Source organism: Salvelinus sp. IW2-2015, linkage group LG19 (assembly GCF_002910315.2).
Source record: "Salvelinus sp. IW2-2015 linkage group LG19, ASM291031v2, whole genome shotgun sequence".
NCBI classification, from domain to species: domain Eukaryota; kingdom Metazoa; phylum Chordata; class Actinopteri; order Salmoniformes; family Salmonidae; genus Salvelinus; species Salvelinus sp. IW2-2015.
Window position 1 is genome coordinate 36,327,346 of NC_036859.1, and position 20,474 is coordinate 36,347,819.

The 20,474-nt window shown below is 42.5% G+C and overlaps 2 protein-coding genes across 2 annotated transcripts in view; one reads left to right on the top strand and one right to left on the bottom strand.

The window, feature by feature from the left end:
* Positions 1–686: 686 nt before the first annotated feature.
* LOC111979703 (metabotropic glycine receptor-like) overlaps positions 687–20,474 on the bottom strand; it is a 148,834-nt gene continuing 129,046 nt past the window's right edge. Inside the window, 4 exon segments of the mRNA XM_070449019.1 lie at positions 687–4,555; positions 5,615–5,761; positions 6,093–6,198; positions 16,262–16,400. Coding sequence (XP_070305120.1) covers positions 2,750–4,555; positions 5,615–5,761; positions 6,093–6,198; positions 16,262–16,400 — 2,198 coding nt within the window. The 3' untranslated portion in view covers positions 687–2,749.
* On the top strand, positions 6,935–9,021 carry LOC111979702 (C-type mannose receptor 2). Its single transcript, XM_024010347.2, has 2 exons — positions 6,935–8,240; positions 8,558–9,021. The coding sequence occupies exons 1-2, from the start codon at positions 6,977–6,979 to the stop codon at positions 8,932–8,934; spliced, it is 1,641 nt and encodes a 546-aa protein (XP_023866115.1). The 5' UTR covers positions 6,935–6,976; the 3' UTR covers positions 8,935–9,021.

A 20,474-nucleotide genomic window follows, 5' to 3' on the forward strand; every position in this document is an offset into this window, starting at 1 on the left:
TACAGAGCCTGCAGAAAATATACACTGAGTGTACAAAACCTTAAGAATACATTCCTAATTATTGATATGCACCCCATTTTGTCCTCAGAACAGCCTCAACTCGTTGGGGTATGGACTACAAGGTGTCAAAAGCGTTCCACAGGGATGCTGGCCCATGTTGACTCCAATGCTTCCCACAGTTTTGTCAAGTTGGCTGGATATCATTTTGATTGGTGGACCATTACTGATACAGACGGGAAATTGTTGATCGTGAAAACCCCAGCAGCGTTACAGTTCTTGACACAAACTGGTGCGCCTAGCACCTACTACCATACCCTGTTCAAAGGCACTTCAACTTTTTGTCTTGTCCATTCACCCTCTGAATGGCATACATCCACAATCCATGTCTAATTGTCTCAAGGCTTAAAAATCTATTTATTTTAAAATGGTCTCCTCACCTTCATCTACACTGATTGTAGTGACATCTATAAGATATCATAGCTTTTTCATCAGGTGAAAAGAGCAGGTGTTCCTAATGTTTTGTACTCTCAGTGTACATTGGTTATTGTCAACAGTTTGGTTATGTATGTTCATCACCACCAGGGGGTAGTGTTGTTCTGTGTTATGAAACAGTAGGTTCTCTCTCCCAGAACAGGGTTGGTCAGCACTGTTTGACATTACCCATCAAATAACAACAGAAAAAGACATTGAGTTATATATAAATATTTATTGCAGGTTAAGGGGGGGAGTTATGTACATGCGATTACAACAGAACACAATATAAATGTACAATATAAATATTCCTATGTGGATGCAACAGCGTGTTACCAAGCATTATAGTAAGAATACGACAGTGGTACAAGTTCACTCAACAAACAGGTTATAACAGGGCAGAGTTCGCTAAGAGCAGTGAGACGTTGGGCCAATATGTTTACTGTCATGCAGAAGTCACTGTAGCATTAATGGATACAGCAGAATCAGTGGTGTGAAGTATGTAAGTACAAATACTTTATAAAGTACTACTAAAGTAATTTTTGGGGGGGGATATCTATACTTTACTATTTATATTTTTGACAATTTGTACTTTTACTTCACTATATTCCTAAAGACAATAATTAACTTTTTTACTCCATACATTTATCCAGAAACCCCTAAAATACTTGTTACATTTGAATACTTAGCAGGACAGGAAAACAGTCGAATCACACACTTATCAAGAAAACATCCCTGGTCATCCCTACTTCCTCTGATCTGGTAGACTCATAAATGCTTAATTTGTAAATGATGTCTGAGTGTTGGAGTGTTCCCCTGGCTATCCGTAAATAAATAAAAACAAGATATTGTGCTGTTTTGGCTTGCTTAATATAAGCAATTTGAAATTATTTATACTTTTTACTTTTGATTTAAAACCAAATACTTTTAGACTTTTACTCAAGTACTGTTTTACTGGGTGACTTTCACTTTTACTTGAGTCATTTTCCAATAAGGTGTCTTTACTTTTACTCAAGTATGACAATTGGGTACTTTTTCCACCACTGAGAAGAATTGTGTTACGGATTAGCTGGGTCTTACTCACTAGGAAGCCAACTGGAGGAAAACAGACTGAAACAGGAGAGGGACTAAGTTTAACTTGTCCAATAAGAAATGTTTGTTTCTTTTGCAAAAAATGTCAATTTCCAAATGGTGTAGCATTTTGGATGTAAGTTGATGAATTGACACAAAGCAATTTCTGGAAGTCCTCTGCCACATTCTATAGCAGTTTTACAAAACGTATGCATCAAAGATAAACTTCAGTTTGTTTTTTGTACAAACACAAAGCATGTTTGACTGAAAGGAGACCAAATACAGGTGAGATACTCTTCCTTATTAAGGGGGTGCATCCTCATGTTGCTATGCAAGTGGTAACTATGTATGGTGCACCTATGTAGCTATTTCTCCTACTCAACACTTCAAATTCACATCCTTTGTATAATCTATAAGGCCCCAGAATTAACAGTATAATTATCTGTGCACTGTGCTTCATATGGTAGTTACATTATACACTTCCCGATGACCAACACTCTGAATTCATACTTGGCCCACTACTTGACAAGAATGACCCAGGTGCAGGATACAGACGAAAGAGAACTCCAGTCTAGCATAATGGAATGACCCAGGTGCAGGATACAGACGAAAGAGAACTCCAGTCTAGCATAATGGAATGACCCAGGTGCAGGATACAGACGAAAGAGAAATCCAGTCTAGCATAATGGAATGACCCAGGTGCAGGATACAGACAAAAGAGAACTCCAGTCTAGTATAATGGAACATGTGGCAATATCATCAATTAGTTGTTTACAAAAATGGACTGGTTAAATCAGTCCCACGTTCTTGTACAAACCTGTCTAAATCAGATTGTTGTCTGTAATTAATTCAGTGTAAATTCCCTTGCAGGTAGTAAGGACGTGTTCAACGTATTAAAGAGTGTGACAAAACGCGCAAAACTGCAAACTGAGCAAATGTACAAGCAAATAGTGCCTACTAAACATTTCTCTACAATGCGGATGAAGTGACTTTAAGCTGCATTAATGGCACAACTAACAACAGGACTTTGTAATTGAACAAATACTTTGTTTGGAATGCTTTAACAGACCGTAGTGTCATGTTTTACTTCACAAAATTATTTTGACATAACCACAGTGCAACTGTTTTTCCCACCCTTATCTTTAAAACCCCGTTTGCAAGGCTTTTTTACCGTGAGTACAAAACACATAGTCTATCATTTCGATTATCATGCACTTTTCTCTGACCCATTGTCTTCAAAATCCCAGGGGCAAACGTCAACCCTTTTAGCAGTGCTTACGGGTTGTTTGTAATCAGAACTCAAAGAGTTTTCTTTCGCTGGAGAAGGCTTTGTCTGTGCTACGCTGGCATGTGCGTCCTCTACCTCCCACGGGCACGCCTCCACCCTCTTGTTCTCCGACGCCTCCGGGTCTCTTGTCGAGCTTCTCCGTCTCCCGGATGTTGGCACGGTGACCGGACCACCCTCTGATGATTGGCTGACACGTGGTCTTTCCGAGGGCCTGCTGGAGGAGCTCTCCTTGCTCTTTGACCTGTGCTGCTTCTCTTCCTCCTTGTCCCTCCCTCCTTTCTCTCTCTCACCCCTCTCTCCCCTTTCTTTGGAGGAGCACGAACCTTTTCGTTTCCGCTTGGAGTGAGCCGTGGGACTGGAGCAGGTCTTCTCCTGGCTGGGGGAAGGAGGGGCTGGGGCTTCATTGTAGTCCCAGGGACAGATGTCCACCATCAGGGTGGGCGGCTGCAGCAGACTCCCTGTGGATTTGGAGTAGTCTGAGTGGAGGATCTTGGGCTTCCCATCAGTGGGTGTGACGCTCCTCTTACGTCTGATCCTCTCTGGGGAGATGGAGTCTGAATTGCCTCCCAACACCGGCTGCACCTCAAAGGCCCAGGGGCACACCTCCGGTTTGAGCAAGAGCGGAGATCTGGGAGACCTGGGCTTCCTTGTTTCTCTGGCCTCGTCTCGTTCACCCCCCTTGTCTTTGGAACGCTGTCGGCCTGCAGGCGATTGCCCCGCGGCTCTCTGCTGCTTCTGTTGGGAGCGACTGCCCTTGGTGCTACCCGTGCCACCACCACCATCACCCCTGTGGACCGTGGTGGTCTCTCCCGGAGCAATGGACACATGCTTCTGGGACCTTCCTTCCGACGGGGTTGGAGGGTCCTCCACATCCCAAGAGCACACCTCGGAGAGGTCATACAGGTTTCTCCCCGGCTCTGTATTGATGGACGGCTGGCTGCCGCTCACCTGCTGCTTCATGATGCCCATCTTGGCCATGGGTGTCCTGGAGTACTCTACCGACTGGCTGATGATCATCTTAGGATAACACTCCATTTCGTCCACCTCAGACAGTATCCTCCCATCGTGACCCTTGAGTCCCTTCTTGCTGGCATCCTCTGCGCTATGGGTCTTGCTGGTGAGCCCGGGCATCTTCTCTTTGGCACTGGTGATGACACTCAGTGACTTCTGCATGATGGACGTCCTCAGCTGAATGGGCTTTTTGTCCGCTGTGAAGTTGTGCGCGCTGGCCGACTTGCAGACCAAGGGCACTGACTCGGCCGGTTCCACCTTTGGGGCAGGCTCCGGTGACTTCTTAACCTGCCTCCTAATGAGAGATCCCAGCAAGGAACCATCGCTGGTGGCCATTTTGTCCCCACCCGAGCCCTCTCCGTCTGCAGTTTCCTTAGCTTGGTCACAAACGTGGTCGTAGCTGTGTGACTTATTCAGGCCCAGAACTTTGTTCTTCAAAGAGTCTTCCCTGGACTTGTGACCTGAATGAGATGAGTCGAAGGGATTCCGTCGAAGGGTGCTGCGGTTGCTCCCGTGCTCGCTACCTTCACGTTCCTCACGGCTGCCATAGCTGCCATGTCGGTGCAAGGTCTCCGGGATCTCAGTGAGGCGCCTCATGAGAGAGCGGCCCAGGCCCTTCTTGGAGCTGCGCTTCTTCTGCAGGTGTGGGTTGTTGGCCAGCATCTTCTTGCGCTTGTAGACTTCCAGTTGGGCGTAAAGCTTCTTGAGCTCGTCCTACAATGATGACACAGAGGGATGGGTTGGGCGAGAGAGAGAGAGAGAGAGAAGGAAGGAAGGAAGTGGATGAGAAAACATATTGCTTGTTCAATGCAAATGTTTTGTTGTTGCTCTAGAGACATAAACTGACATCACAGGCACAAACCATCACAGGCACTTCACAGACACAAACCAAACTAACCATGGTCCATTTCCTTGACAGACCGGAATGTTGCCACAAGGTAGCGACTTCCCACAGGGTTCAGTGTTGGGGCCAATCCTGTTTTTAATCTACACGCTTCCACTCACCTAACTCCTCAGACATTACATCATCAACTTTCATTGCTTTATTGCTTTCATACACTGACAACTTTCATTGCTTTCATACACTGATACTCAAGTGTACATCAAAACAAAACCGGACACCATTGCCATTTTATCAAATCTAGGTAGCTGCATATTTCTTTGTAATGAAAAGCGTTATGCAAATTACATTTGTATCACTAATTATTACAATTCCGAATGTTCCCAAACAAAACAGCAAATGGGTGTTTAATCTAAATATGTTTACTCTAAAAGTATCCACTATCATTTCTTAAAACCGACAATAACTTTTTAACATCAGATCGGCAGTTACTTACCTCAATTCAGGCTTCAACTTCGACTAATCTGCTCTGGAATCTTTCTGTAATTCTGACCCAATTTTTGGGCTACCCAAGAGGAAACGCTGACGTTACAGAGGCAAGAGAGGGGGGAAACTGGCGAGATTAAGGTGAAGGGAGAACCGGCCACCTCTTCCCTCCATTCTACTGGCCAATCACTTGATAATTAGATGGATGACATCCGATCGCGGATTTGTTACCAACGGCACTCTCGAAACTGTAATATTCTCTGCTTTTGTGAAACATGGCTCTCGGACAAGATACCCCCCATGGCTATCCAATTTGATGGATTCTCAATTCACCATTATCCATTCACTATGGGAGTCTTTCACCCACGACATTAAAACTTTAAACCTTTAAAACCAGAACAAATTCAGTTTACAGAACAGAGAAAAAAGGGAGGGACCCTGCTCACCCGTATGTCCTCGGGGTCCAGGCTGTGTTCGCTCCAGGCTGAGGTGATGCTGCTGTTGAGGTAGGACCCGGACCGGCCCATGTCCAGCTCCTCTTCATAAGTTTCAGTGGCAATGTCATCACTCGCCTGAGTCCCTGTTGACAGACACTAACGAGAGGGGGAGAAAAAACAGACAGAGTGATGTTATTTAAAATGTTCTGGTGCACTTTTCCACAGTGTGTGTGTCTTTGTGAGACGTGTCGCCCACAGACAAGATTGATCCCATTGTTTTCTTCTTCTGAGGCTTTTAATTAAGACTTTAGAAATGAACGGTTTATTCCCCACTCAGCAAAAGTGTTTAAAAGTTCTCCACAGGACTGAAGAGATGAAATACCCAGAGGTGCATTTCAATTACAGTACGATAACCATTATCGAAGCTGTTTAATAATGTACTGGTTATGTATTCAGGGAAAAGTGAAAGGAGAGAAAGCACGGTTACCTTTGGTACAAACAGCAGCCCCAAAGTCACAGTCACGGTGAGGTGTGTGTGAGTGAAGACCAGCATGAGCATCCAGTCAGGATGCCACTGAGGAGCCAGAGTGAACCTGCAGATAAAGACCAACAGGTATTATTCAGGACACTATTTTCTAAGTGTAACAGAGTGCATTATATTCTGCCACGAGCTGTGTCTAGAACTCACAACCTTCTGCACAATAAGACACCACTCAAAGCCATCAGAGAAAGAGACTCTGGGAGCAACAGTTGGCTTCTAAATCTCAGGTTAGGTGATGTGACCGATATACTCCAGTCAACAGATGACTTTCACATCCACTACACAAGATCTTCACTATCTGACACGAGTAGCCAGGAAGCTGAGGGACGAAGAGCATGGGCCACCACCCTCACTACGAAGACATAAGATTGGACTTGATCCTGTTTTTCATTTTTTCAGCTTATGGATTTATCTTTCTTTACAAAGTGTCTTTCTATTCTGTTGTTCTCCCTGACTCAATGAGTTTCGGTCATTGGTTCAATTATTTGAAAGAGGAAGAGTAGAAGGCTATTTGAATAGGAGAGAGATGCACACTCTCACCCTGTTACCACAAAAAAAAAAAATGAAAATATCCATTATTTGCATGGAGCAACCAACAACGTGGAAAACCCAAAAAACAGGATGTACTCAAACTACAAAACATTACTTTGCATAGATAAAGATCTGGCGGGATACAGCAGGCTGTACATCCCAGGATATGAATCATGAAAGAGTTTCATTGTGTACAAAGCGTGATATACTGGCAAGTAAAGGTGACGGATGTACAGAACAAGTGAGAGAGACACAGAGAGAACTTCAAATCGAACAGAGGACAGAAGACAGATGATTGAATGAAGCCTCCGCCACTAACCATGCAGTGGAGTCTATCTCTCTGCTCTTTAATGGGAGTTGCGTTATTAGCCCAGATGAGCAGTACCTCAACAGTAAACGTTGCGTTACAAGGAGTGGCCACTCAGTCATCACAGTTCGATGAAGGTAATACTAAGGTTAATACTGTGAAAGCTTCTAATGCCATTGACGGGAACAAAGACCCAAATGCGGACAATGGATCCTGCACCCACACAAAGGAGGAGACCAACCCCTGGTGGAGAGTGAACCTGCTGGATGTGTACAAAGTGACTGCTGTTGTCGTCACCAACAGAGACAGCAATCCTCAGAGGCTCAATGGTGCAGAGATTCATATCGGTAATTCACTGGAGAACAACGGCAACAACAACCCCAAATGTGCAGTCATCTCCAGCATCTCAGCAGGACAGAACCAGACCTTCCAGTGTAATGAGATGGAGGGACACTATGTCAGTATGATCATCTATGGCAACAACCAGATTCTCACTCTGTGTGAGGTGGAGGTATATGGCAGTCTAGCGGGACACTGTTCATCTGCAACATGCCCCCCTCATGACGAGTATCACTTTGTGAACGAAAATAAGAACTGGACTGAAGCACAGAGTTACTGCAGAAAGGAGTACACAGACCTGGCCACCATAGACAACGTGGAGGACTTGGACAGACAGATGAAGGCTGAAAACAGTGGTTATACTAAAGCAGCCTGGATAGGGTTAAAGAAGGGAGACTGGAAGGGAGAGTGGCAATGGTCAGACAATGATTGCAGTGAGGGATATTTCAACTGGCGCCAAGACGAACCAAATAACGGGGGAGGGGACGAGGACTGTGTGATGATGAGCAACCGTGGCCAATGGAATAAATCTAATTGCAACAATTCACATGCATTTATCTGCTATGACAGACTGAACAGTTCTGGTACGAAATTCCATTTTATTAATAATACGCAGATGACTTGGAGAGATGCTCAGATGTACTGTAGGGAGAATCACACAGACCTTGCCAGTGTGAGGAACCAGACTGAGAACGAGGAGATATTTAGACTGGCTAGTGGTCATAGTGTGTGGATTGGCCTGTTCAGAGGCTCCTGGAAGTGGTCGGACCAGAGTAACTGCTCATTCAGAAACTGGCATGAGAGACAACACGATAACACCGGAGGGAATCAGACCTGTGCTGTGACATTTATGAACTATTCCGGGCGTTGGGGTTGTCAGAAGTGTGATGAAAAACGACCTTTCTTCTGCTACTACAGTGAGTGACCCCCCTCCTCTGTTTATGACATCTCTAATTTCGCTGAGTTATAGCATGGAGTACACTACAGCTACACCTCTGAATGTGTGTTATAACAAGCTTTTTCACACCTCTCCTCTGGGACCCCTAGACTTTTCAACTATTTTGTTATAGCCCTTAACTAGCTCACCTGATTCATCTGATTCAAGGGCTTGATGATTAGGTGACAAGTTGAATCAGGTGTGCTCGATCTAGAATAAATCAAATGCATGGTATGGCTGGGGTTGAGGATTGAAAAAGGCTGTGTTATAATATCACAAACTCGTTTTTTTTCTCAGATAAGGTGATCTTGATTCTTCAGAAGAAGACGTGGAAAGACGCCCTGGCCTACTGCAGAGAGCACCACAACGACCTGGTCTCTGTCCACTCTGGCGAGGTCCAGAGATGGGTGGAGACCCAGGCCAAGAGAGCCTCCACTCCTCATGTGTGGCTGGGCATGCGCTTCACCTGCACTTTGAACCTCTGGTTCTGGGTCAGTGGAGAGTCCACCTGCTACCACAACTGGGCTCCGGGAAACGGGACCGTCATGGAGGACTGTGGGAGAACCAGAGTGAGGAGTACCGGTGCGGTAGAGAAAGATGGACGTCACCAGTGGGTCAGTCTGCCTGACACAGAAGAGCTCAACTTCATCTGCAGCACCTCTAACAAAACGTAGTAGAATCTGGACCCAGCTCTAGCAGGGTGCCATTCCCAGACATGGATTTGGCCTTGTCCTGGACTAAAAAACGCAGAGAAGAATCTCCATTTAGAATGCTTTTTAGTCCAGGTCTAGGCTTAATCTGTGTCTGGGAAACCGGCCCTCAGTCTTCAGATCTATATATTTTCATTCATAGAACTTTCTAGAAGCATGTCGCTGTCGTAGCTTTTGAAAAAGAAAAGCATCACACTCTAGGAGCTCAGATGTAATCATTTAATAACCAACGTTTGGACAGACAAGCTGTCCTCATCAGGATATAATGACAAACACTGCGGGTCACTAGTTGTCTCTGTAATAATATCCAGGTGTGGCTTGATATCATTGGTTGATTTACAGATATAAATAGAACATATAAAAAAATACATAAATGGATATACGATCGTAGATACTATTCGGCTACATAAGCCTACAAACATTTACAATGAATAGAAAAATCACAATAATCACAAGAATGGCTTCAGATCAAAGTCTACGTTGAGACTGAAGGGAGCGAAAGTTTTTAAATTAAAGTTCCGGGCAGCCTCTTGTTTTAACATTTTCACGATCGTTACTTTACTACTTTTTTTGTTTGACATTATATTGTATTGTGTGTGTGACTTAATAAATGATTCGATTTTTATAGATTTTGTTTAAGGTAAAAAAAACAAAAAGAATAATCTTGTTATACTGTTTTATCTTTTGAGGTTGTTTATTCACATCCTTTTCACATATCTGTCGAAACGTTTTATTAGTCTTTTAATCACATATAGACCTGGATGATCATTGTTGATGATGTTCTTTTTGTACTGTCCTTTTAGTGTCAATAGTATTGGTGTGTGTGAGTATGTAACTTTTGATGATTGTTTCAATGTCATATTTTGAGGCTGTTTTGAACTCTTTATTTTTGGTTGAAGTTGTTTTACTATTTTGTTGATTATTGATTCACCGCCAATGTGGCAAAAAAAATTATATAAATATATATTTGTCAAGTTGCTGTGTAATTTAAAAAAAACATTTCAAAGATTGTTAAAAACGTATTTAAAGGTCATGTTTTAAATTAAATTGGATGATATTTGAAGGAAACCAGATGAAAGTATGAAAAATGACTGTTGCTTCTACATTGATAAAGTCGTTCCAAACTCCACCCGAGGTTGTCAAGTCACCACATCCGTCAGTGCTGCCGTGAACCGCGTCACAAGAGAACTTGTGGACAACACCCTGGACAGCATGCTACACGGGAGGTCATATCACTGATGCAATTTCAATGTTGTTTGAGTTGCTTTGTGTATCACCAAATTTGCTTGAGATGATTTTACTGCAACACACTGCTCACTGTATCCAAGCTGTTTTACATGAATATATCCTCCCCGCCCACTCAGCCTGTCATTTCAAAACTTCCTGGTAGATAGCCATGTGAAAAAATAAAGACTTTTCAGAATTACTTTTCAGGCCCTTTTAAACTTCTTAACTATAAGATATGATGCTTAGCTTATATTGTATCCACTTTGTTACCCCTGAATTTAAAAATAAAAAAAATAAAATCATTAAAAAAAAAAGATCTAGAATCGAAATGAGAATGGAAGAATGTGATCATATCAAATACTCTGAGTATACTAAACATTAGGAACACCACAAAACAGCGCAACAAAAACTATTTATCGTTACAAAGTCCCATTAAAGTTGCTGGGTGGAGTGAGTGACTTAAGTGGTCTATGAAATATTAATCATCATCAAACTTCAAACCTTCAAACGAGGCAGGTGAATTTTCATATCCTCGACTAATTCAATGGGGATCACGACGCTGAGGGATGGCGGTCAAGGTCCCGGGGAGGTCGATGTCCCACCACCCCTCCGTCAACTGCTCCCCCGATAATGAGATTCAACCTCATTAATCACATTAGTCATCCCAAAGGGTGTTTTTGGCACGGGGTTGAAAAATAAACATCACGACTCTCTCCCTCTCTTCTTTCCCTCTCTTAGACAAACTCAGCCAGCTCTTATCGCTGGGCTCCAGCAACCTGGCTGCTCTCTGATGCCTCTGACAGGGCTCTCTGAAATAAGCATGGCAATAGACTCTCTGGACTTTTTTTATGGTCATACTGTACACAGCCTCATTTCCTTTCACTGGGTTTTGTTAAAAGTTATTTATTGGCGCCACCTGTTGGTGATGACCTTAAGTACTACAGACACGTTCTACATTCAGCTTTGAGATGAATGTCCTAGTTATCACTTTACATACCGGATACATGCTGAGTGATAACTTGTACATTGTGGGAATGACTGCTACCAACAAAAACAGCGCACGCACGCGCGCACGCACGCACGCACGCACACACATGCACACGCACACGCACACACACACGCACACACACACACACACACACACTTGTAGTTTTCCTAGTTGTCAGATAGGAAGGAGGCTCATTGAGCCAGTGTCAGCGCCTCCAGCAGACAACAGTAGAGAGACAGTTACAGACAGGGTATAAGGAGTTTATTTTAAGCCTTGGCAGATTTTTTGCACCGTCTGCCTGATGCAGGCATAATATTATCCACCTCCTTTCAAGGGGCTTATCCGAGTTGTCCTGCTGACACTATTCATTTGTTTGATGGGAAGGAGCGCTCTACTCTGCCTTTTAACTGGGGATGTTCTGCTCCTGTTTTTCTCCTGCCTATATCTCTTCTTGAAACTATAAGGCCAAAACGTTGTAAGCTCTCTCTCTCTCTCTCTCTCTCTCTCTCTCTCTCTCTCTCTCTCTCTCTCTCTCTCTCTCTCTCTCAAATACTTAGTAAAATTCTACTCTCATTGCACAGTCTTCACATTCAATTATATTTCCCCCCTACAGATCTACACAACCTACTCTACATTTTAAAAGTGAAAGATAATTATAGAAAATGTTGAAAATTATTATGATATACATTTGTTTTTTACAAAGATGTCTTGATTGCGTATCTCTTCACACCCCAGAGATAATACTTGTTGGAAGCACCATTACAGCTGTGAATCATTTGGAATAGGATTCTAACTTTTCACAAGTCTCAGGGCAACATATATCCATTGTTTTTGTCAAAATTGCTCAAACTCAGAACATTTGGTTAGGAGTCATTGATGGACAGCAACCCACGGGCCACAGACATATTCAACATATGGTTTTGATTTACATTTGGTTGAGTTGTCAACTAATGTGAATTCAACGTGAAATCAACAAAAAATTACACTATGTCATTGGATGTTGGTAAAAAGTTGGGTGAAAAAAATATGAAATTCTCTTATGTTGATTACTTTGTACAAATCCAATCAGTTTTCCACATTGATTCAATGTCATCACATATCATTTTTGTTGTTGAAATGACCTGGAAACAACGTTGATTAAACCTGTTTTTGCCCATTGGGAATATTCAAACGTTGTCTTGACATTTTCAAGCAGATTTAAGTCAGGACTGAGACTGGACTATTCAGGAACACTCACCACCTCTTATACCCCGAGTATACCGCTCGCATTGCGTACGCGAGCGTTGCAAAATAAATTTAGGAATCCATGTTATTCAATTATTGCACCCACACTACTCGCGCGCGCCAACGAGCGTCTGCGTTGCCAAGGGCTAAAATAGAAGTCATTCCTATTTCTGATGCAGATCGCGCTGCAAGTCCTGCCTCTCCCATCTCCTCATTGGTTATACCCACGTGGGTGATTGAAAGACGAACTGTTTTGCTGGTTGTCGTGGTAATACTATGAAAGTGTAGATGCCAATCACCATATAAGTTCAAAGATGAAAAAGCCTGGAAGGAGGAGAGATGACTAGAAACAATTCGGTTGACCGTTTTATGTGTGGATTAATTGTCGGAGTAGAGGTCCTTGTGCATTTCAGGTAAAATAACAACTCAATGTTTATATCCCAGGACAAATTAGCTAGCAACAGCAAGCTAGCGAAAAAGGACAAATTAGCTAGCAAGTGCAAGCTGTATATGTTTAATGCTTTTCGACCTGTCCCCAAATTAATGTCATTGGTTCAGAGTTTGTTTTGATATTTTAACCTGCGTGTCGTGATCGCGTTTGGTGTAGGGGGGAAAAAAAAATGTATGCACGATAGCGCACGATTGCGCAGCCGGTTTGGGTTCTGTGTTAGAAAGCCATCTTTGGCATTACAATTAAATAAAGTTAAATAAAGGTTAAATAAATGTGTGTAATTGTCTCAATGAAAAATACAACTCTATCCCAGGGTTAGGTTTTCAGAAGACTACGGTGAGTTTCCCTCTAACTTTTTACTATCAATGACTTCCAACAAAATGTACTGAACGTTAAGCAATTTTGATCATTTGGAAAGTATTCAGACACGGACTTTTTCCACATTATATTACGTTACAGCCTTATCGTAAAATGGATTAAATAAATGTTTTTCCTCATCAATCTACACACAACGCCCCATAATGACAAAGCAAAAACAGGTTTTTAGTAATTAAAAAAAATAAAAAACAGAAATACCTTATTTACATAAGTAGTCAGACCCTTTGCTATGAGACCCGACTATTGAGTTCAGGTGCATCCTGTTTTCATTGATAATCCTTGAGATCTTTCTACAACTTGAGTGGAGTCCACCTGTGGTAAATTCAATTGATTGGACATGATTTGGAAAAGCACACAACTGTCTATATAAGGTCCCACAGTTGACAGTGCATGTCGGAGCCAAAACCAAGCCATGAGTCCGAAGGAATTATCCGTAGAGCTCCGAGACAGCATTGTGTCAAGGCACAGGTCTGGGGAAGGGTACCAAAAAATGTCTGTAGCATTGATCAGGGAGGTGACCAAGGACCCGATGGTCACTCTGACAAAGCTCCAGCACCCCACCAATCAGGCCTTTATGGTAGAGTGGCCAGACAGAATCCACTCCTCAGTAAAAGGCAGCTGACAGCCTGCTTGGAGTTTGCCAAAAGGCACCTGAAGGACTCCCAGACCATGAGAAACAAGATTCTCTGGTCTGATGAAACCAAGATTGAACTCTTTGGCCTGAATGCCAAGCATCACGTCTGGAGGAAACCAGGCACCGCTCATCACGTGGCCAATACCGTCCCTACAGTGAAGCATGGTGGTGGCAGCATCATGCTGTGGGGATGGTTTTCAGCGGCAGGATCTGGGAGACTAGTCAGGATTGAGGGAAAGATGAACGGAGCAAAGTATAGAGAGATCCTTGATGAAAACCTGATCCAGAGTGCTCAGGACCTCAGACTGGGGCGAAGGTTCACCTTCCAAAAGGACAACAACTCTAAGCACACAGCCAAGACAATGCAGGAGTGGATTCGGGACAAGTCTCTGAATGTCCTTGAGTGGCCCAGCCAGAGCCCAGACTGGAACCCGATCGAACATCTCTGGAGAGACCTGAAAATAGCTGTGCAGCGACGCTCCCCATCCAACCTGACAGAGCTTGAGATGGGATCTGCAGAGAAAAATGGGAGAAACTCCCCAAATACAGGTGTGCTAAGCTTGTAGAGTCATACCCAAGAAGACTCAAGGCTGTAATTTCTGCCAAAGGTGCTTTAATAATAACTTCTTTGGGCTAGGTGGGACGCGAATGACTCACCTCGACAAATTGCAGAGCACAAAAATTTAAAAATAAATGAAACATTCATGAAAATACAAGTGTCTTACATCGTTTAAAAGCTTAACATCTTGTTAATCTAACCGCTTTGTCAGATTTCAAAAAGGCTTTACGGCAAAAGCATTCCATGCGATTATCTGAGGACAGCGCCCCGCATACACCAGCATTAAAAACATCTTCCAAACCAGCGGAGGCGTCACAAAAATCAGAAATAGTGATAAAATAAATCACTTACCTTTGAAGATCTTCCTCTGTTTGCAAGGGTCCCAGCTACACAACAAATGGTCGTTTTGTTCAATAAAGTCATTCTTTATATCCCAAAAAAGTCAGTTTAGTTGGCACGTTTGATTCAGTAATCCACCCGTTCCACTCGTTCAACGTGCAGACAAAGGAATCCGAAAAGTTACCAATAAACTTCATCCAAACAAGTCAAACAACGTTTCTAATCAATTCTCAGGTACCTTAATATGTAAATAAAGAATACAATTTAACTTCTCTGGGATATGTGGGACGCTAACGTCCCACTTGGCCAAAAGCCAGTAAAAATGCAGCGCGCCAAATTCAAATAAATTACTATAAAAATCAATCTTTCATGAAATCACACATGAAAGACACTAAATTAAAGCTACACTTGTTGTGAATCCAGCCAACATGTCTGATTTCAATATAAATATAAATATATAAATATATTTAATATGTAAATAAAGGATCGAATTTAAGACGGAATGTAATATGTTCAATACAGGAGATAAATAACGAAGTTATTAAGTTACAGTCCAATTGGGAGCCACCTTGAAAAACTACAACTACTAATTTTTTTCAAAACACTTTTTGAAAAAACACAAGCCTGAATCCCTTTCTAAAGACGGTTGACATCTAGTGGAAGCCATGGGAACTGCAATCTGGGAGGAATTCCTTTGAATATCCCATAGACAAGCATTTGAATGGACTGTGACCTCAAAAAAAGAAATTCTGGATGGATTCTCCTCGGGTTGTCGCCTGCCATATCAGTTCTGTTATACTCACAGACATTATTTTAACAGTTTTAGAAACTTCAGAGTGTTCCCCATCCAATGCTACCAATTATATGCATATCCTAGCCTCTGGGCCTGAGTAACAGGCAGTTTACTTTGGGCACGTCAGTCATCAGAACTTCCGAATACTGCCCCCTAGCCTTAAGAAGAAATTACTGAGTAAAGGGTCTGAATACTTTTATTTATTTATACAATTGCAAAAAATTCTAGAAACTTGGTTTTACTTTTTTCATTATGTGGTATTGTGCGTAGAATAATGAGGGGAAAAAACAATTTAATCCATTTTGCAATAAGGCTGTAACGTAACAAAATGTGTAAAAAAGTGAAGGGTCTGAATACTTTCTGAATGCATTGTATGTTTCCCTAAGTGTTGTGCAAGGTTGGTAGAATCTTATTCAAAACGAATCACATCTATAACGACTGTCAAAGGTGCTTCCATCAAATATTAACTCTGGTGTGTGAAGACATATGCTATCAAGACATCGTAATTTTACATTTGTATTAATTAGGACATTTTTCTATAATTGAATCTTTAACTTTTAAAATGTGGAGTAGGGTGTGTAGATCGTTAGGATTTTTTTGTGTGAAAGTAATCCCTTGATAGATTACATTTCATGGCAGCTAAATGTGAAGACTGTGCAAGGGGTGTGTAGACTTTCACTAGTGACCTTATTACTTACCTAATGGTGTGGAATACTGACGATATGAGGAGTTCATTGTACATGGCAACAGTCATGTAGCGTGGTTCATGGAAGGCTGACGGTACAGTCCGGACAGCATAGCAGAGGTACACTCCCCACAGAAGAAACAGGAACTCGGCTAGATAAAGAGAGGTCCACAATTCAGGTGGGTTAGACCAATATCCTTAACTCTAAATTAGCTCTAAATGCCCTTAGTTCCAAATGCCCTTAACTCTAAATGCCCTTAACTCTAAATTAATTCTAAATGTCCTTAACTCTAAATTAACTCTAAATGTCCTTAACTCTAAATTAACTCTAAATGTCCTTAACTCTAAATGCCCTTAACTCTAAATGTCCTTAACTCTCACAAAGAAATAGCAGAGATACAGTATATACTGTACACAACACACAATGACTGCTGACAGAAATTAGATTCTGGAAGTTCTGCATTATTTACGACAACCATTGTTGCTTTGGTTTGTACAACATGGCAGCAAGACAATTCAAGGGTGTCCTCATGTTGCCTTCAAAGAATATGCAGTGTGCACTCCGGGAGAGGGAAACGTTGGCCTATTGTATTGTTGGGTTTGCCTATTGGATTGTTGGGTTTGCCTATTGTATTGTTGAGTTTGCTTATTGGATTGTTGGGTTTGCCTATTGGATTGTTGGGTTTGCCTATTGGATTGTTGCGTTTGCCCATTGGATTGTTGGGTTTGTTCATTGGATTTTTGGGTTTGCCTATTGGATTGTTGGGTTTGCCTATTGGATTGTTGGGTTTGTCCATTGGATTTTTGGGTTTGCCTATTGGATTGTTGCGTTTGCCTATTGGATTGTTGCGTTTGCCTATTGGATTGTTGCGTTTGCCCATTGGATTGTTGGGTTTGTCCATTGGATTGTTGGGTTTGCCTATTGGATTGTTGGGTTTGTCCATTGGATTGTTGGGTTTGCCTATTGGATTGTTGTGTTTGCCCATTGGATTGTTGGGATTGTGTTAGGAATTTTGTTAATAAATAGTTAAAACAAATTCTAGCTTTAGATAAAACTATAACTAATTGAACTCTGCACGCCTGGTGAAAAGAGATTTGTGTTGTGGGTTATAAAGTAAGCAGAAAGGGTCATTAAACTCTGGTTGAACTGACCCAACTTAGCCCTGAGATGTTTAGATAAGGCTGTGGGTCACTTTTTAGGTCTTTCATTATCTTGAGTTGTCTGCTAAAGTGGTAATAAATTATAGTGAGCCTTCAGGATAATTGATTATATTATCTGTCATGTGTGTGTGCTGTGAAGTTGGAATGAACTTTTGAACCTGTTTTCTATTTGTTAGGACAATGAGACTTATTCTGTAACCTATGACGTCATATCTTGTATATAAGTCTGTGTTTATGATCAAATGGGAGCGTACTCCGAGAATAAACACTATTATCTAATTTTAACATGACTGTATCCTGTCTATTTTATGTTAATAAGTATCTTACAAATTCTTATAAATAGACAGATTGAATTTAATTAATGAGTATATTAGAGGAATTATTTAATTCCACTAACAGATTGCCTATTGGATTGATGGGAGCAAATTCCTTCTTTATTTTTGTGCAGTTTGCTCTCCGTTGTTCAGCACCTCCGCAAAATGTTTGGGTGTGCGTCAGCTCATGCTTTTTTTCTAGACCCATCAAAGAATATGAAAGACGATTCCATTTTAATAAAGCAGCCTTGAATTTTTAACCTGTTATACCTGTTAAACCTTCACTGTAATTGTATAAATAATTAATCAATCAGAAGTGTTAATGGTACTATATCTAAGTACTAAAAACGAGAGACACACTCCAAAAATCCTTCCCTCAAGTTTATTTTGTTTTAATTTCAAATAAAAAAAATTCCGTCGGCCAAAATGAGACCTCTCTCACCATTGGGAAAAATACTGGCCTCACATCACTAATCTCCACTCACACACCTTTCAAAAGGCACAATTCACTGGGGGAAAAGTGGCCAAATGTACGGCCCTCAGCCTGTCATTTGATGCACAATGTGTTGATGGCTGCACATCATGTAGTTACTAGCCACTGACATTTGCTAAGGAGAGTTCACTTTCTGCCAACATTGATTTCCCACAGCTTGACTGCCAACCCACTTCCTTGTTGACAGATCTGCTGATTGCCAGCCCACTGCCTTGTTGCCAGATCTGCTGATTGCCAGCCCACTGCCTTGTTGACAGATCTGCTGACTGCCAGCCCCAACTGCCTTGTTGCCAGATCTGCTGGAATTTGCCCAGCCCACTGCCTTGTTGTCAGATCTGCTGATTGCCAGCCACTGCCTGTTTGCCAGAATCTGCTGATTGCCAGCCCACTGCCTTGTTGCAGATCTGCTGACTGCCAGCCCCACTGCCTTGTTGACCAGATCTGCTGACTGCCAGCCCACTGCCTTTATTGCCAGAATCTGCTGATTGCCAGCCCACTGCCTTGTTGCCAGATTGCTGATTGCCAGCCCACTGCCTTGTTGCCAGATCTTCTCTGATTGCCAGCCCACTGCCTTGCTGGACAGATCTGCTGACTTGCCCACCCACTTCCTGTTGACAGATCTGCTGACTGCCAGCCCACTGCCTGTTGCCAGATCTGCTGATTGCCAGCCAAACTGCCTTGTTGCCAGATCGCTGATGCACCACTGCCTTGTTGCCAGATCTCTGATTGCCAGCCCACTGCCTTGTTGCCAGATCTGCTGATTGCCAGCCCACTGCCTTGTTGACAGATCTGCTGATGCCAACCCACTCCTTGTTTGACAGATCTGCTGACTGCCAGCCCACTGCCTTGTTGCAGAATCTCGCTGTGATGCCAGCCCACTGGCTTTGTGCCAGAGCTGCTGATTGCCAGCCCACTGCCTTGTTGCCAGATCTGCTGATTGCCAGCCCACTGCCTTGTTGCCAGATCTGCTGATTGCCAGCCCACTTACTTGTTGACAGATCTGCTGACTGCCAGCCCACTGCCTTGTTGCCAGATCTGCTGATTGCCAGCCCACTGCCTTGTTGCCAGATCTGCTGATTGCCAACCCACTGCCTTGTTGACAGATCTGCTGATTGCCAACCCACTGCCTTGTTGACAGATCTGCTGCTGGAGAGGGATCCTCTCTAGTGTTCCAAGGTCGCTGGGGATTAGCAGACTGTAAGGCAGTCCACGTCTCTCATCTCTCCTTTATTCTATGTTCTCAGAACTGTTCTCAGAACTGCTCTCTGTTGTCTGAGTTAATGTTATTTGGGAGCGCATAACTGTGACACTAATTTACATTCCTTTCTAAAAACTGTTCTCAGAACTGTACAGTAGTCCGTATCTCTCCTCTCTCCTTTATTCTACGTTCTCAGAAATAGATCAGAAATAGATCATATTCATTCGACACCAAGAAGAAAACGTACTGAAACAGGGAGGGACTACTTGGACTTGTCCGATACGGTTTTCTGTTGCAAAACTGCATGCCCCAGTTTTCAGAACTGTCGACTGTCTGACTCACTGTTATTCGGGAACCCATAACGTTGACCCTAATTTACATTCCTTTTCCAAGAACTGTTCTCAAAACTGTAAGGCAGTCTCATGTTTCCTTTATTCTATGTTCTCAGAACTGTACCCCGTTGTCTGACTCACTGTTAGTTGGGAGCCCATAACAGCAAGCCGGATTTACATTCCTTCAATAATTAACACCAAAGACAACATGGGAATCATGTGGTATTGCAGATTATAATTTGTAAATTGTGATTAGAGTGTATTATTATTCATGAATATTCATAAATCACGATGACTTATTATAAGATACTTAGTGTTTAACCAGTATGCATGGTGAGCTGTTTGTAAATGCTGGTAGGAGGGATAATTCATTTCTTACTCATTTGAACTGACACAGACATAATCAACACTTTTTTCAATTAACTACGAAATAATTCATATAATTATTATAGAGCCCCAAATAAAACTTTTTTTACCTGATACCTGATAGCACCTTAGATGAGTGGGTATCGCCCTTCAGCCTACTCCCAACCCACGCTGCCCTCCCCTACCCTGCACCGCAGACCGACCGACCCACCATGTATATGTACAGGGTCACTAGCTGTCTCTGACTTCCCTGCGAAGATGCACAATGTTCTTATTATGCCTTATGTCAACAGCGACCTGAGCTGTCCTCCTCCCTCCTTTACCTGAGCTGTCCTCCCCCCTCCTTTACCTGAGCTGTCCTC

What these genes read in the sequence shown, in the direction of transcription:
- LOC111979702 (XM_024010347.2), top strand. Translation starts at nt 6,977, where the DNA reads ATGAAGCCTCCGCCACTAACCATGCAGTGGAGTCTATCTCTCTGCTCT. An exon ending in ACCTTTCTTCTGCTACTACA is followed by an intron (nt 8,241 to 8,557) that starts GTGAGTGACCCC and finishes TTTTTTTCTCAG; the next exon opens with ATAAGGTGATCTTGATTCTT.